The following is a 17,501-nucleotide window of genomic DNA, read 5'->3' on the forward strand; positions in this document are numbered from 1 at the left end:
CCACTGAATCATACAGCTAAACTTATAAGATAAGCATGCTTGGTTCTACATTATCACTTGAAAGCGACTTTGCTCATGTAAATAAGATTCTATGGAAGCATGACAGCGGAGAGAACGCAATAACTTGTATTTTACCTCTTGATGCCTTGTCTAGATGTGAAAGCTCCTCGTGGAAGTTTAGAATGTCGGGATATTTTGTTTCTGTGACATTAGCTAAAAAATGTAGCAAGGTAGTTTTTCCATCTTGTGCTTTTGTGTTGCCAAGCTGGAAGAAAACAAATGCAGTTTTTAAATGCTTTTATAAAAAAAATTGCATCTCTATTTAAAATACTTTTGAGAATGTACATCACATTAAGTAGATGATGTAGTAAACAAAAAAGGTGATTTGCTCAGACAAATATTTCAAAATAAAATTAACCAGTAAGTGAAAAAAAATGCACCACATGTGATATAAAGCTCAAGATACCAAATTGAGCCCATATACCTTTGACAAGTAATTGAAATGGAAGCATATGAATAATAAATCACATTAAAAAAAGAGCTGACTTTGAGAAACTCAAGCAAATTCTTCTAATCACATTAGCCAATTCTCCCATGATCTTAAAAAAGTTGCTAACAAGATGTGTTTGTGAAACGCTATGTCCCCCACCATATATTCGACCTTTGACCTTGAAGGCTGACCTTGATCTTGACCTTTCACCACTCAAAATGTGCAGCTCCATGAGATAAACATGCTTGCCAAATATCAAGTTGCTATCTTCAATATTGCAAAAGTTATGGCCAATGTTAAAGTATGACACAAACAAACCAACAAACCAACAAACAAACAGACAGGGCAAAAACAATATGTTTCACAGTATAGACTGGGGGACATAAAAACTAATTCCCACTTTTCAAGGACAGAGACCATTCTGCAAAAATCAACTTTTTATAAACTGTCACGGAACCTTTACAAGAAAATTGATATTGAAGCCAATGGACTGTTTGTTGTGTTAAAAACTGTCACAGTACATTTATGAGGAAATTGATATCGAAGCCAATAGACTGTTTATTGTGTTATAAACTGTCATGATACCTTTAAGAGGAAATTCATATCGAAGCCAATGTACTGTTTGTTGTTTTATAAACTGTTACGATACCTTTGCGAGGAAGTTGATATCGAAACCTATGGACTGTTCGTTGCGGGAGCCTGTGTTAAGGTAATTCCCGACCAGCAGTATTAACTCCAGCATGCGCTGGAATTTGTTGCTCGACTTGACCTCCTCACACGCCTCTCGAGAGTTCACCAGGTCCTAAGGTTACATGTGTCAAAGGTCAAACAGGTCAAAGGTTAGATAGGTCAACAGATTTCTTACTTTTGTGTTATAAGTACGAGTCTTGCTATTGGAAAACGTGATTTAATTCTTGTGTGTTCAAGATTTAGCCTGTTCAGTCCAGGTACAACACTTTCCACTTTAATTGTATTGTTCATTGAAAGAAAATCTCTGCTTATCAACAATCCAGTTTATTCTGAAAGTGCCGTACCTTATTAACTTGTGCTGACTGCACAGGCTAATCTGGGACGACACTTTATGCACATGCATTATAAACCCAGTTTTCCAAATAAAGAGACTAATGCACTTTGTATTGTAGTCGGTAGATCAAATGTAAGTAATGTGTTCTGATTTTATTTGGCTTTTTTTGGCTACCTTTCAGAATTTTCTTTTCCTTTCATCGTTCTAACACATAAAATCAAGTAAATAGAGGAATGTTGTTGATTACAAGGTGAGATATAACAATTTTATTTGCTAAAATATCTGTATTAAATGACCACAAAATAAATGTTTATACAATTGTACACTAAAACCAACAAATATTATTTTTTTACAAAGGTTTTGAAGAAAAATTAACAAATACAAGAGATATGCTTATGAGTCGTCCCTTACTGTTTTGGTTGGAAAATAATGCTTTATTTTTAGCATAGTTTTGGTTAATTAGATGATTTGATTGAACTGCACCCTTTTTTCTACTGATGAACATTTTGATTTAAAAAAATATCTATATACATATTGTTTTATTTAAAAACAAATTGAAATCCCAAAATCCTAGCACTACACAAGAGTGAACAGATTTGGTTCCCATCCACTGATATAGCACACTCATTCACCACATTCCATTAAATAAAAGTAGGTTGTTTACTGGCAGAAAAATAGTGCATGCTTCATGTATTTAGGTTTAAACATCTCACATTATTTAATGGAGAAACTAAATAGATTATCATACAAGCATGCACATACTGGTTTAATGTCATTGATATTCTCTGCAAATCTCATCTTGAACAGCATGGCATTGAGACGAGGCATCACTTTCTTGATGGACGATATCTGCAAGTGAAAAGAAGTTCAGAAAATCAATGTTGCATCTAAAACCACCACACATCTAATAAAAACAAGCAAATTCGTTGAATTGATATCCTCCGCCTATATGCATCTGGACACAAGAGTATTATATTTGACACTCAAACAAGCATTTTTTCAAGATACAAAGAGCCATAACTCCGTTATTAACAGATGGTGTTCAATGCCATTTGGCATGCATTATCCTCTTATCCATATATATACTCATACGAAGTTTCAATGAAACACGCCAAAGCACTTCCAAGATATGGCTCCAGACACAAAAGTGACAGACGGACGGACAGCCGGACGGACAGCCGGACAGACAGCCGGACAAGGCAAAAACAAAATCCCTCCTCCTCTGGCGCGGGATATATACTCATACCAAGTTTCAATGAAATCCGCCAAAGCACTTCCAAGATATGGCTCCGGACACAAAAGTGCCTATAGTAAAAAGCATTTTTCAAGATACAAAGGGCCATAACTCTGTTTTTAACAGATGGTGTACAATGCCATTTGGCGTGCATCATCCTCTTATGCATATATATACTAATACCAAGTTTCAATGAAATCCGCCAAAGCACTTCCAAGATATGGCTCCGGACACAAAAGTGCCTATAGTAAAAAGCATTTTTTCAAGATACAAAGGGCCATAAGTCTGTTTTTAACAGATGGTGTACAATGCCATTTGGCGTGCATCATCCTCTTATTCATATATATACTCATACAAAGTTTCAATGAAATCCGCCAAAGCATTTCCAAGATATGGCTCCGGACACAAAAGTGCCGGCCGGACGGACAGCTGGACGGACGGACAACGCTAAAACAATATCCCTCCGCCTCTGGCGGGGGATAATTATGACTAACATGACTCATACAGATGCACTGTTTCTTCAGCGAGATTTAAACACAATTAAATCTAGAATGTGTCGATGATTGGGCATAAAAAAAAAATCTTTCAAATAATAAATTTGGTGTTATGACATATTTGATTCAAACAAGAATATCAGTGAAACTGATGGATGCTCCCCGATGATGCGGTCTGTCAATTTTTGTGTTATTAACCACCTTAAAAAAAAAATTATTAGCCTCGGTGACCTTGACCTTGACCCCAGTGACCTCATCAAAAGGTAGAGGTCCATGCAAGGTACCTACATGCAAAATATGTAAGAGATCAGAAAAATATTGAAGGTGCTATGAGAAACTGTAACAAAATTGACGGAAAAATCTATTTTTAGCCTCGGTGACCTTGACCTTGACCCCAGTGAACTCAAACCTCATCAAAAGGTAGAGGTCCATGCAAGGTACCTACATGACAAATATGTAAATGATTGGTAAAATATTGAAGGTGCTATGAGAAACTGTAACAAAATTGTGACGGAAAAATCTATTATTAGCCTCGGTGACCTTGACCTTTACCCTAGCGACCTCAAACCTCATCAAAAGGTAGAGGTCCATGCAAGGTACATACATGCCAAATATGAAAGACATCAGAAAAATATTGAAGGTGCTATGAGAAACTGTAATAAAAGTGTGATGGAAATATCTATTATTAGCCTTGTTGACCTTGACCATGACCCCAGTGACCTCAAACCTAATGAAAAGGTAGAGTAATTTTCACGAACTGACCTATAAAATAACCAAAGTGACCACCGCAGTGACAAAAATTACCGAAAGAGTGACCAATCTGACTAACAGAGTGATCAACCCAACAAACAGTGGCCAAACTGACCAACAGAGTGACCAAACCAACCAACAGTGGCCAAACTGACCAAAAGTGACCAAACTGACCAACAGAGAGACCAAACTGACCAACAAAGTGACCAAACTCAACAACATAGTGACAAAACCGACTAACAGAGTGACCAAACTGACAGAGTGACTTAACTGACTAATAGGGTGACCAAACTGACCAACAAAGTCTTAAAAAAACTAACAGTGGCCAAACTGACAGACAGACAAAACTGACCAACACAGTGACTAAACTGACCAACAGAGTGACCAAACTCACCTACAGAGTGACCAAACTGACCATAGGAACCAAACTGACCAATTGAAAGACCAAAATGACCATTAGAGTGACCAAACTGACGAACAGAATGACCATACTGATCAACAATGACCAAACTAACCAATAGAATGACAAAACTAACCAGAAGATTGGCCAAACAGACCAACAGAATGACTAAACTGACCAACAGAGTTACCAAACTGACCAGCAGAGTGACCAAAGTGACCAGCAGAGTGACCAAAAGGACCAACCTTGTGACCAAACAGACCAACAGAGTGACCAAACTGGCAAACATCAGAAAGACCAAACTGACCAACAGAGTGACCAAACTGACTGACTAAGAGAATGTATCTTACACTATACTTCTAATAGTCTGTTTGCAAGGCTCAGTCAGTACTTACCACCACACAGAACTGTTCCGGCTCGGCCAGGCTGTCATACTGGTCCTGCAGGCCGGCCAGCTTGTTGAGTGCCTCCTGGTCGGGCATGTACTTGAGCAGCTGCTCCACCATGCCTGCTGTCAGGTTCTCCTCGTCCATCTCTATAATACGCCTGTGTAGCTCCTTGTATGGCACCTTGATAGAGCCAAGCAGGATCGCTGCAAACAATTTAGTCTTCCTCTGTGAACATGGGGTTTAATAGTCCCTTCTTAGCAAAAGTCCAGTTGTTTGATGCATGTGTCCGCACAGGCTTATCAAGGACAACACTTTCCGCTATAAAGGAATTTTTTTTGTAAAAGGAAAGTCTATATTTAATGAAGTCTTTGCGAAAAGTGTCCACCCTGATTAGCCTGTGAAGACTGCACAGGCTAATAAGGGATGACCCTTTCTGCTTTAATTGTATTTTTGCTTAAAGATTGACTCTTCTTGACAAAAATCCAGTTTAGACGGAAAGTGTAAAGGCAAATCTAGGATGAGACTTTACGCACATGCATTTAACCCTTGACTGGAACTTTCACGTGTAACAACCTGACAATTTAAATAGGGGTAGTATTCTGCAGTAAGTTTCGATGTAATTTCAGTTTAAGAATTTGGAGAAAGCGTTCAGATGGCAGACGGCGGACGACGAGCTGACTATGACAATATCTCGGGTTTTCTCCGAAAACAGCAGAGCTAATAAAATTGATATAACATTTTAACAATCATACTTTTCTATAATTTCTCAAGAATGAAACAATGAAAGGGATTAACAACATACACAGATTTTGCCCTGACTTTGGATCCAGCACTTTGAGTTCTTTGCCCTTCTTGACTGGTTTGTCTTGGTTCTGTTCACTGGTCACATTCACAGGAGCTGTAACAGACAACCAGTCACCATGCACATTTCCCTTGTGTGACTTACAATCATATGAAAGTCTTGCTTTGAGAAAACAGGGCTTAATGCATCTGCATAAAGCGTCATCCCATACTTGCCTGTTCTGTTCGCACAGGCTTATCAGGGACGACAATTTTTTATTTACTGAAATTTTCGTGTAAAGTTTTGTCGTGTTGATTAGCCTGTACAGATTGCATAGGCTAATCTTGGATGACACTTTATGCAGATGCATTAAGCCCCATTTTCTCAAAGCAGGGCTCATTTGATTGTGAGTGTGATACAAGAAAAATGTGTTACATGTGATAAGCTTCCTCCACATGGCAATTTATTTTAAACCTACCTGATAAGTAATCCTTTATGGACACGTAAAACTGCTCCAACTGTTATATAGGCTACAGACACTACATATTCAGGATTTTCCCCAGGTGGTTTTAGCACTCAATTTTCCTGACTGATCATGTCTTTATATTTGTTATTTTATATTATTATATATGACTTTAAGTAAATAAAAAGAGTAAATTTCAAAATCTACATGCAAAGTGCCCCCCACCCCTACACCAACCTCCTTCCATGCTGCCTTCCCCCTGTGCCTAACAAGTCCTGGGGAAATGGCTAATATTACACATAAACCTTTCCCATTTGAAAGCAAAGTAAAAATGGCTATATTCAACCAGCCTCAAACCAGAACAGCCTGCAAGTAACTACCAGTCTGTTCAGGTTAAATGTTTTAAGCTGCTCATCAAGCTCTTATGACTGGAAACAAAGCCTTTAAACCTTTAGCGTAATAGCAATGTCTTAAATTTGATTTGATTTTCTACATGACTACAAATGCATCAAAGTTTGTATTTTAGTAGTAAAGAGTAAAACCCACACTTACAATATTCAGTCTGGGCAGAAAGTATTGTCCCTGATTAGCCTATGCAGACTGCACAGGCTAATCTGGGATGACACTTTACGTACATGCATAAAGCCCAAATTTTCAACAATGGCAATGCTCACTACCTGCTTTAGTGGAGAAGTTTGTCTGGAGTTCCAGGAAAATGTCGTCACTCTCAAACTTGTCCTCTCTCGCCACCACCCAGAAGGAGTTCTTGTCCAGCTGCTTAGCTTCAACCTAGCAACATGGTTACAGCATAACTACTGTGAGCAGTGGTTCTGGGAAAATATGGTTTGAATCAAGTGCGTAAAATGATGTTCCTGGCTGTATGGCATATTTGCATTTAAATGAAGTCTCTTCTTATGAAACATAAAGATTTATGCAGAAAGGGTTGCTTCTTTAAAATTTAATTTCGTGGTTTTTCAAAAACTGACGTTTTGGTGTACATTTGAATTCATGGATTTCTGATTTTAGGGGAAAAAGAGAAATTTGCGCTTGTCTTTTTCCAATGTTTTTGTTTTCAAATTGTGGATCAGTCAACCAATGTAATTAATCAAAATGTATGTCCATGATATAAAAATGATTTAAAAGCATGTGAAAATCATAGACAATTACAACTACAATGAAAATGTTAATGTTTCTTATTCAATTTATGTTTACCAAAACATAATATTTTGTGTTACACATTTTCTTTCTCATAAGAACTTATATGATGTTGATTGAATACTTACACTCAAACTTCAAAATCAACATATGGGCTGTTCTCTGTGAAAACAGGGCTTAATGCATGTACGTAAAGTGTCGTCCCAGATTAGCCTGAACTGTCCTAACAGGTTAATAAGGGACAACACTTTCCGTCTTTACTTTAAACAGAAAATATCATAAAAGCCAAAAGTGTCGTCCAAGATCAGCATGTGCAGACTGCACAGGCTAATCTGGGAAACACTTTACGCACCTGTATAAAAAAACCTTTTAACAGAGCACGGCCCATATTATTATTTTGATCCAGATTATAACTATAATGAAATGAGAACAAACTTTAAATTAATTTAATTTAGTAGCATTGAAATTCTGAAAAATTATATGAATGACAATAATCAACGTCACATTCAGGGTCTGTATTTACAAACCGATTATATGACTTAAAGGGGCCTTTTCACAGATTTTGGCATGTTTTAAAGTTTGTCATTAAATGCTTTATATTGATAAATGTAAACATTAAATTTAAAAAGCTCCAGTAAAAAATCAAAAATAAAATTTTAAAAAGGAAAAAAAAAGTAGCCCGCAGCAGGGCTCGAACCAGTGACCCCCTGAATCCTGAAGTAAAAACGCATTAGCCAACTGAGCTATCCTGCCAAGCATACATAAGATGCGTATCTTATACGTTATATAAGCAATCTTCATAGTTTCACAAATTTAAACGACAACAACAGAACTCTCCATATTATTCAATCGTTTCATGTTGCAACGCATTATAATGTTTACGTTTTTAAATCGTCAAAAGATGCATATAATGGCTATATGAGACCATGGCAAATGTTCAGTAATACTGTTTCCTCACAAATATCATAACTAAACCGAAAATTTGCGAATCTGAAACAACTTTTTTCAATTTTGTCAATTTACCAAACCGTGAAAAGATCCCTTTAACTTTCAGATTAAGTTTAAAAATAAAGAATATTATTAAACCAGTTCAGTATGGCATTTAACACCTATAAAATGCAATACCTCACAAAGTTCGACATTAACTTTTTTTACAGCAAGACCGTCGGACCAGCTCCTCTTTAAATGTACTAGCCCGAACCTGATGTCTAATAGACCATAAATGACATGGCAAATGAACACAATTGTGTCATGTAACTGTTTAATCAGGATTTATCAGTAAATAATCAGTGACCACCAGATTTTTTTATGCATAGAGTAAAACAATAAAATAACCCTTTTTTTGCTTTTCTTCGTCAAATTCAAGCCATGGGAACTGACTCGATTTTCCATCTAGGATAAAATTAACGTTTTGGTGTTTCTTCATATTTACGTTTCGTGTCAGTTAAGCGTCCGGTCGGATTCTTTTTTATTAACTGATTTGTCGGACAAAAATCCGAACTTGAACAAAGCCATTCTTTAAGTTACATTATCTTGTCTGCTACGCAAAAATGTTTACATTGACGATACTGATTTTCGATAGAAGTCGTAAAATCATGCTCTACAGTTTTACGACACTGCAGAAAATCAAAAATATTCATGACAACTTGACCAATTAAAACAAGCAATTTCTGCAAGAAGCTCTCCTTTGCATCTAAAAATAGCGATGAATCATGTGAGTGCTCTGCGTTTATATAAATTTACTAGTTCTGTTTTAATGTAAAATAACGGATACAAAAGTAATTTTACACATTAAAAGTAAAGGTTTTTAAAGAAGTTATTTAAAGTTACATGAATCAGTATAGATTTTTTTTTAATTTATGTACGACCAGTCGGACAAGCTAGCCCGCAGTTTTACTAGCCCGACCACCGTTCTTACTAGACAATGTCTGTCGGACGTGCCTTAGTGTCGAACCCTGCCTCATTAAGAACAAGATGTTAATGATATAAGCACCATTATAAGCATGTATATATGCAAACTTGGAGGTATTGTTGGACATGCTCACCTTCTTCCAGTTGGCTCTCTTCATTGGCTGTTTCACTTCATACTTCTTCTTGGGCTTCATACCGTGAGGGAGGCCTTTAGACACTGGAGACATTCCGAAGGCAGGGGGAGGGGCAAATCCTGGAGGGGGAGGGGGGCCAGGGGGTCCTCCCATGCCTGGGGGTGGTGGTGGAGGGGGTGGTCCGCCCCCTGGGGGAGGAGGAGGGCGGGGTATGCCAGGACCGCCTGGGGGTGGGGGTGGAGGAGGAGGGCCTCCTGGGAATGGAGGGGGTGGGGGAGCGGGTGGTGCTCCCCCAGGGGGTGGGGGAGGAGGGGGAGGAGGGGGAGGGCCACCTGGGCCTTTGTTTATCACAGACGATATCTGACTTCCTACTCCGTCCTTTATCTGAAATATAGATTGAGAGATGTTCTTTAGCTACAGCAGAAGGATTAACATTAAAATGTTAACTTATTTTATTAAAATCTCTAATTTACAAGCTTTGTAACACTATGCATATAAAGTCTTATCTGTCTAAATATAGGATATACAATTATAGATAATAGTCAAGTACATGTATATATGTTATTACAACTAAACTATCAAGTTTTTCATGCAATGTACACAACTTTATATTTGATCACATTAAAGCTAGCATAAAACCATTATGCAAATATCAAATAACACAGCTAAACCATACATGCCATAATTTTTTAGACCAATTCCGGGACATTGAGTTAAATTGTCCGGGACTTTTGCCGATTTTCCGGGACATGTATAAAATGTAGCGATATTTAAAGACATATGCATTTTTGGTACGTTTTTTTTTGTTTCGCATCGTTAATAGCAAAAGTTCGAAAGCCTATCCGAAATACACTTGATCTATTAACGTCAAATTAAACATTTCTACTTCCGTTACTAGATACAAGCCACGTGTTTTCAGTGTAAGCTTCTAAACATAGATGGTGACGTCACTGCGTTATTGTTATTAAGACCGGTGTGTGTAACGTGTAGTTGTTGATACGCCTTTATTCATTTATAACATTTATATAATAAAAAAATACAACAATACAGTACCGTTAGATCGTCAACTCAAATCAATTCACAATAGTTTTTTTAACGTTATGTTTACTGGGGGTTTAGAACAAGACAATAATAAACCGTGTGAGGATGACGTTTTTATATGCTTTCTTTTTTACTCAACTTCTTTGTCGGTTAAACGTGCGAACATAAACTGCTTTTAATTTTTTACTCAGCGATATTGGACTTAAGATGTGTGAACAACTATCCTTTGCCCTTACGCAGCGGGAAATAATGACGTAGTAGATTAAAGTCAATTTACAACCACATTAAACAATGCCGCCTTTTCGGTTTGACCGCGAACGTGAGACAATCGATATAATAACAGGACCCCTGTTAATTGATCGATTTTGACACGTATTGTAGTCTGCCTATTCGGGTAGGCATTGTCATGGAGACGCTGCAGATATACACAGATTCGAGGTGCAGTTAAGCTTAAGATAAGGTACATGTATTTATGGATTTTGTAAATTCCGGGACATTTTACAGATTTCCGGGACAGCGGGACAAGTTCTTCATTTCCGGGACTGTCCCGGACAATCCGGGACGTATGGCATGCATGGCTAAACAAAAATTTCACACACAATAACAAATGCAAATTTGAATATGAAACTTTCACCATATACTGTGAAACCATTATTAATCGTCAGGCATTAATTTTCATAAATTTCGTCAGTCTACCGATCGGCGAATTTAAGATACTAACGAACAATCATGCTCTATGTTTGAACGAAAACAAAAAGCAAGTTGAACAATATTTTAAAACTTTACCGTAGACATGAGGCATTAAATTCCAACATTATCCATGCACACATTCACTGCTGTTTCGTAATCAAGATTAATCCGGTTTTGACACAAAGGGATGTAGATTACACAAGGTACTTAACTGACACGTGACACTTCTTTAAAACGCGTGTGCAGTACAGCTGCATCGAATGCGTTGACTTCGTTTATGTAGAATGGTAATGAATTAGCGCTAATTGTTTATAACTTTATTACCCATTAGGTGCATTGTGTCAGGGGTGTTGCATATTAGCCATCACGCAGCGAATGCCGATAAAAGACAATAAACCAAATGAAAAGATGACGATGTGTGATCAACATGCGTATTTATCACAAATTAATAAAGAATATTTTAATTGCTGTTTGTTGTTTGATTGTTTGCGTTTAATCACACTTATTACTATTTTATATGTATCAATTTATTTATTTTTAAATTATTGACATTATTGATTTATATACCGGTAGTTTACTTTTTAAGAACAAACACACACATAGAGTTTATAATTTTAATGTTTATATCAGAATAAAAAAGCATTTTATTTGAAAAAAAAACACTTAACAAACTGGAACCTCTTACGTATAACACAAACAGTTTTAAAACGGTATTGACAGCATTTTGATAAAAATCATACCAACTAGAACACATACCCAAGAAAATAAACAAAAGTGACTAGACTCTAGTTTGATTTTCTTGCAAAAAATAAATTCATGTCATTTAGAGAGCATAAAAAAACAGGAAACAACATTGTTTCATCAACACAACATGGACAATTTTTTTAAATAAGTCCAGCTTTCCTAAAGCCTGCCGTAATTAAATCGGTTCTTCCTTCCATCTTGGAATGGTTTGTGATGAGCCATTCGGCATGGATCGGCTTGAGCGTTGATGTTTTCAAGTAGACGTTGGCCACATGATCATTGTCGTCATCAATCATAGCCGTTACAAACACTCGTTAACGGTTATTCGATCCCACTTTTCCGCTTATCATAACAATGAATGTGTGAATGGCATACATTAAGAGGGTCCATTACTGTCCCTTGATAACAAAAGACTAGTTAATTGGCATGTGACAAACAGGCCCCACCTCCTGCAGTGATTCTCAAGTGTGTTCCCGCATTCGTACGATTTTTCGCAACTGCGATTGATCGCGAATATGTATGACACACAAATCGGATATTGACTGACGCATTTTTTAAAATTCAAAATCAGAAATCGGCGAATTTAAGTGCTGACGAAATCGTCATTTTTATAAAAATGACGAAATTTTGTGCTGTCGAAAATAAATGGTTTCACAGTAGGCCAAAAGCAACATGAACATTTTGTTGTGTTACTTTTTACAAGCACTTATCTTTGAACCTTTTTACATATATGTTGCCTCTTGCAATGAATAACACATGTTGCATAACAGGCTTGAGCTAAAAACTTAGGCAACAAATAACACATCACATGGGGAGAAATAATGAATATGAGGCTCGCTCTGGGAAAACAGGTCTAAATGAAAGTGCATTTAGTGTCCTCCCTGTCAGAGTAGTGGACTGCATTCGCTAATCTGGGACAACACTATACCCATATGCATTAAACTCTGTTTTCCAAGAGAGCAGCTTATATATTTCATGAAAAAAGTACTGGGTCAAATTCTAACCTATACAACAAATCCAGAAAGGTTGCCAAACTAAAAGCTTTAAATAACATGAATGTATGAAAGTATGAAAACAATGTTTCCAATTATCAGATGATTCTTGCATGTTTGTGTGTTAATTTTGTCTTATGTTGTAATTATAAATCTCTATATTCTGAACAAAAATTTATTTTGGTTAAGGTCATAATCACAGGGTTACAGACACATTTAATAGACAATTACATGAAACATTATGGCTTTGTAAGTACAATGTATAAGTATGTAAAGACAACACAATATAGATGCAAATTTAATGTTGGACACATTGAAATAAGGTGTTTGGTGTTTCATATATCCCAGTGATTCTTCAGGACACGCATATAAATCCAGTTTTCAAGAATTTAAATAATAGCTCTTTAAAGACAAATTTAGCAGCAACTTGGAGAATTATAACCTGCAACAGTGTTATATGCTTGATTATTGAACATTAGCTGAATCTTTAGAAAGATGGTTAGTATATAAAAGTTATATTTAAGATAAAGTACATATATTTAGTAACAAGTCAAAATTTTATTCTTGAGAAGCTAGGATTCCAGAAATAAGTTAATATGAAACATAGCCCAGAAACATGAAACTGTAAGTATCAGATGTATTCCTATTTATTGTAAATAAAACCAGATTAAAGACAAGAATTCTTGAAAGAGAATTAACCCACAATGCCATCTATTTATGATCTGTTGGTATCCAGTGAGGATACAACTAATGAATGAAAGTCCTCTATAGACAGGTCATGCGTGGAATAAAATAATGAGAAGTCTGGTCGCAAAAAGCTCTGGGTCCTTTTTTTCAAAGCTCCTTATTGAAAAACTTAATTAAATCATAACAATTCTTCACATTTTTTTATATATTATAGTATTTAAAATCAATAACTATTGCAAAATAATTTCATTCACCTTTTATAAGCAGAAAAAATGAATTTTGCAGAATCAAACTTGTATTAGAAATTTTCTTTTATAGTACAACTTAAGATTAGTTTAAGATTTCCCAAGAAGCTTTGCAAACAAAGGCCTTGGACTGCCTTGAAACACATTTCATAATTCACACTACTAAAATATTGCTTAACAATTTAGAACAGTTAAAATTCCATACAAGCAAACAAACAAACTCAAAGTTGAATATAGGTATTTTCATCCAAGGGATATAACTTTAAGAATTCATTATCATTCATCTTAAGTTAAGTATTCACGAGCTATATAGGTAGGAAACCACTAAGGTCATTATGGTGCCTTTGTACAATCACTACAATCATCTTTTAAATTAAAAGGAAACAGGTTTGAAACAATTTATTACATAAAGAAATAAACCAACCCTTTATTTCACAGAGATTGAAAATGTGTACAAAGCAATCTTAGCTTAAATGCCAACCAACACGACACACAAAAGGTTTCTGAAAATCACAGCAAGTGCAGAGGTTGATGTCATATTTACACGCACCACGTCAGAAGACAAACTTTTACTTGCTGCCTCACATTTCAGGCATACTACGTTAACAGTCTTGGGTGCTTGCGCCTGAGCTAGTTTCCCCTCCAAGGCATTTTTCTGCTCAACCTTCATCTGATTGGCATGTATGCATAGTCATGAGATTGAACATTTGCACATTATAGGAAAATATCTACATTTATTTTCACATTTACATGATTTTATAAAAGTGCTGTAATTAGAAAAACGCCATAATCTTAATAATGATTGTATATGCATGTCAATAAAATATATTTTTTTAAATAAATGATTTTTTGGTAAATTCTGCCGTAACAGAACATCAAACCGGTTGGTTAAACAGCTGTCATTTGGACTGATCAGCTAAGCACCTAATAGCTGATCTCCCAATGTGAAACATGAGTCAATAATACACCATAACATTTCAATATAAGCCATAAAGTTTACTCTACGTATAACCATAACTATCATCCTTATAAAAACAGTATCCGATTGAACTCCATAAGACACACTTGTAGAAATCTCGTATGCATCCTGTGAGAAAACAGACATTTAGGTCACAAATTAATGTCTTACATACAGCATGCAGATCATTGAACCCAACTGGAAAAGCTCTCAAATCCAACACAGCCATGATGAGCATGATTCAGCCAGTAAACTAGGGGCCATAAATAATGTTTAAAATATTTGAAGGGAACATTTGTGTTTGACTGTGTATAGGATTTCTACCCTTCAAACTAGCCCCAAGTCTATGGACAGTCTATATCGAAATCTTAGTGCTCGGTATGAATCATTCATATGAGCTGCCTTCTGGGAAAATGGGGCTTAATGCATAAGCTTAAAGTGTCCTTGCAGATAAGACTGCGAAGTCCTCACAGGTTCACAAGGGATGAAACTTTCTGCTTTTTGGGGATTTTCTGTTTTTAGGACATCTTTTCTTAACATAAATCGAGTTCAGGCAGAGAGTGTAGCTCTTGATAAACCTGTGCGGACTGCATTAAACACCATTTTCCCAGCACGAGGCTCAGCAGTAGTCTGGGTCACCTTATTGTAAACAGCTCATGTATACAGCTAAGCATGAGCCATGCAATATCTCACCTGTTCATTCTTTGTGAGCTAACAGACGTACGCAGATATTTGAGGTGTAAAATGTCGCAAGTTAAGACAGTAAGCATAGAATGTATGCACTTTAACAGTCATTTCTTACAAATAACTTCAGAAATTGTAATTGTTTACTTTTGTGAAGAATAATTGGTCAATCATTAATTTAACTCGATACTCATGTCAGAAGTACACTGCACCTCAAGAGGACCATACAAGGGCTCACCTGAGTTCAAGGGTACACCAATCATCAAGATTAGACATGGAGACATTGTCTTTTTTACTTCATGTGCCCCAGATTAAAATTTTATCTAGATATCGCCTTGACAAACACTCAGGCTAAGTTTCATTAAATTAAGGTCACAAGAAAAGGCATTAAGAGGGTTTTTTAAAGAGTTTTCTAGGATTTGACCTGGTGTGCTCACTTTTCAAAGATTCAAACATGGCATAGATAATGCAAGAATACGCATTCTTATCTTCTTTTATAAACATTGTGACATCAATTTGGATTTTAAAGGGATTACAAGATTTTTCTTAGATTTGACCTTGTGACTTTGTTAAGATACACATAACCAAGACTCAAACGTGTGCTAGATATTTCACAGATCAACATTCTGACCATTATATAAAGTGCCATCAAGACTGCATGGGTCATAAATTTGGCTTATCAAGTGGCACCTTTTTTTCTTTTATTTGTCCTAGTGACCTATTTTTTTAACACACTTGTCTCAGATTCAAATTTGGCCTAGATATTGTCAAGATAAACAATCTGATCATGATTGGGTCATATTTGAGACTTCTAGAGATGTTATTACAAGGGTTTCCTAAGATTTGACCTGGTCACACACAGATACAAGCGTGGCCTAGATATTGGCAAGATAAACATTCTTCCAAAGTTTAAACAAAATAGGGCATAAATTGTCTCTGAAGTGATAACAGATGCCAGAGAAAGTGCTCATGATGAGCAATTTCTCCTTTTATCACAATGATTTCTACCCCATCCAGCCAATTTATAAATAGTCCTTTACAATATTATTTCTCGTCTGCAATCTCTTTAAATTTAGGACAGTCCAAAATGTGTCGTTTGGTAAAGGGTTAACATTTATGGATAGTTAACATGTTTGTCTACCTTTCACGCTCGACATGTATGCATTTATCTCTTTTAATTAAAAAGTTATTCCAAGTGTATTTTGATAAACTTTTAGTTTGAGAAGAAAATAGTTTATTCATCCCATAATGAATAAATAGCAAAAACGCATAAACATGCAAAGTTCAACGACTTCCTGTGGCCATGTTTTTGGACGAATTAAATTTTCTTGAACAACTTTTAATGGGAGCCTTCAAGGGATAAATTTGGCCCCAGGGGCATAATTTGAACAAACTTGGTAGAGAACTATAAGATGTCACTACATGCCGAATTTGGTAGCCCTAGGCCCAATGGTTATGGACAGGAAGATTTTTTAAGTTTGCACAAAAGAGGCTTTATATAAGCATATGTTCAGTTTTGTGACCCCCGGGGCAGGGTCAAATTTGAGCCCAGGTGAATAATTTGAACAAATTTGGTAGAGGACTATTAGATGTCTCTACATACCAAATTTAGTAGCCCTAGGCTCATTAATTTTGAACAAGAAGATTTTTTAAGTTTGCACAAAATAGGCCTTATTTAAGTATATGTGCATTATTGTGACCCCCGTGGCAGGGTCAAATTTGACCCCAGGGCATAATTTGAAACGAGAGCGCCGATGGCGCTGAAAGCATAGTTGCAAGATACAGGGAAGTTGCTGCTGAAGCAAATGTTTAGGTTAAAATATAATAAATAGTTTCCTTATATGTTTTGATGTTAAAGCGACAACTTTGAGCGAAAATAAATACAACATTTTGCACATAGAGACCCCCATAACCATACCTTTTCTTGACAGGCATTCTTAGCTGAATCGATTTAAGCAATAAAAAAGATATGTCATGTATCAAAATTGACTGTTTTTGCGCCTTTTTTTCGGCCGTTTTCTAGTGGATTGTAACCTTTTGTAGTGCCATTTTTTTACTTTAATCTCCAACTTTATCCTATTTCAGGGATTTAGTAGTGAACACCTATGCTTACCCTATCAATATCTCCAAACGATAAAACCAGAACAACAGTCTAAAGTGTATAACATGCCTTCGTGGAAAATATGATGATTTGTTTAGAGAGTACAGCCCTTCATGACTCGATTATTTAGTATT

The 17,501-nt window shown here is 36.2% G+C and overlaps 1 protein-coding gene across 5 annotated transcripts in view; it reads right to left on the reverse strand.

Annotated features, from left to right (window-relative positions):
• LOC127876149 (protein diaphanous homolog 2-like) overlaps positions 1–17,501 on the reverse strand; it is an 84,376-nt gene that overhangs the window by 26,586 nt on the left and 40,289 nt on the right. For 3 of the 5 annotated variants that reach the window (XM_052421137.1, XM_052421136.1, XM_052421138.1), the window contains 7 exons: positions 9,226–9,609; positions 6,703–6,814; positions 5,584–5,679; positions 4,788–4,984; positions 2,277–2,363; positions 1,140–1,292; positions 136–265 (listed from right to left, as the gene is read on the reverse strand). In XM_052421137.1, the coding sequence (XP_052277097.1) occupies positions 136–265; positions 1,140–1,292; positions 2,277–2,363; positions 4,788–4,984; positions 5,584–5,679; positions 6,703–6,814; positions 9,226–9,609 (1,159 nt within the window). Of the gene's footprint in view, positions 1–135; positions 266–1,139; positions 1,293–2,276; positions 2,364–4,787; positions 4,985–5,583; positions 5,680–6,702; positions 6,815–9,225; positions 9,610–14,174; positions 14,295–17,501 lie in introns of all 5 variants that reach the window. The other 2 variants (XM_052421135.1, XM_052421134.1) reach the window with 1 other exon arrangement.

This window comes from Dreissena polymorpha, chromosome 4 (genome assembly GCF_020536995.1).
Source record: "Dreissena polymorpha isolate Duluth1 chromosome 4, UMN_Dpol_1.0, whole genome shotgun sequence".
Lineage (NCBI taxonomy): Eukaryota > Metazoa > Mollusca > Bivalvia > Myida > Dreissenidae > Dreissena > Dreissena polymorpha.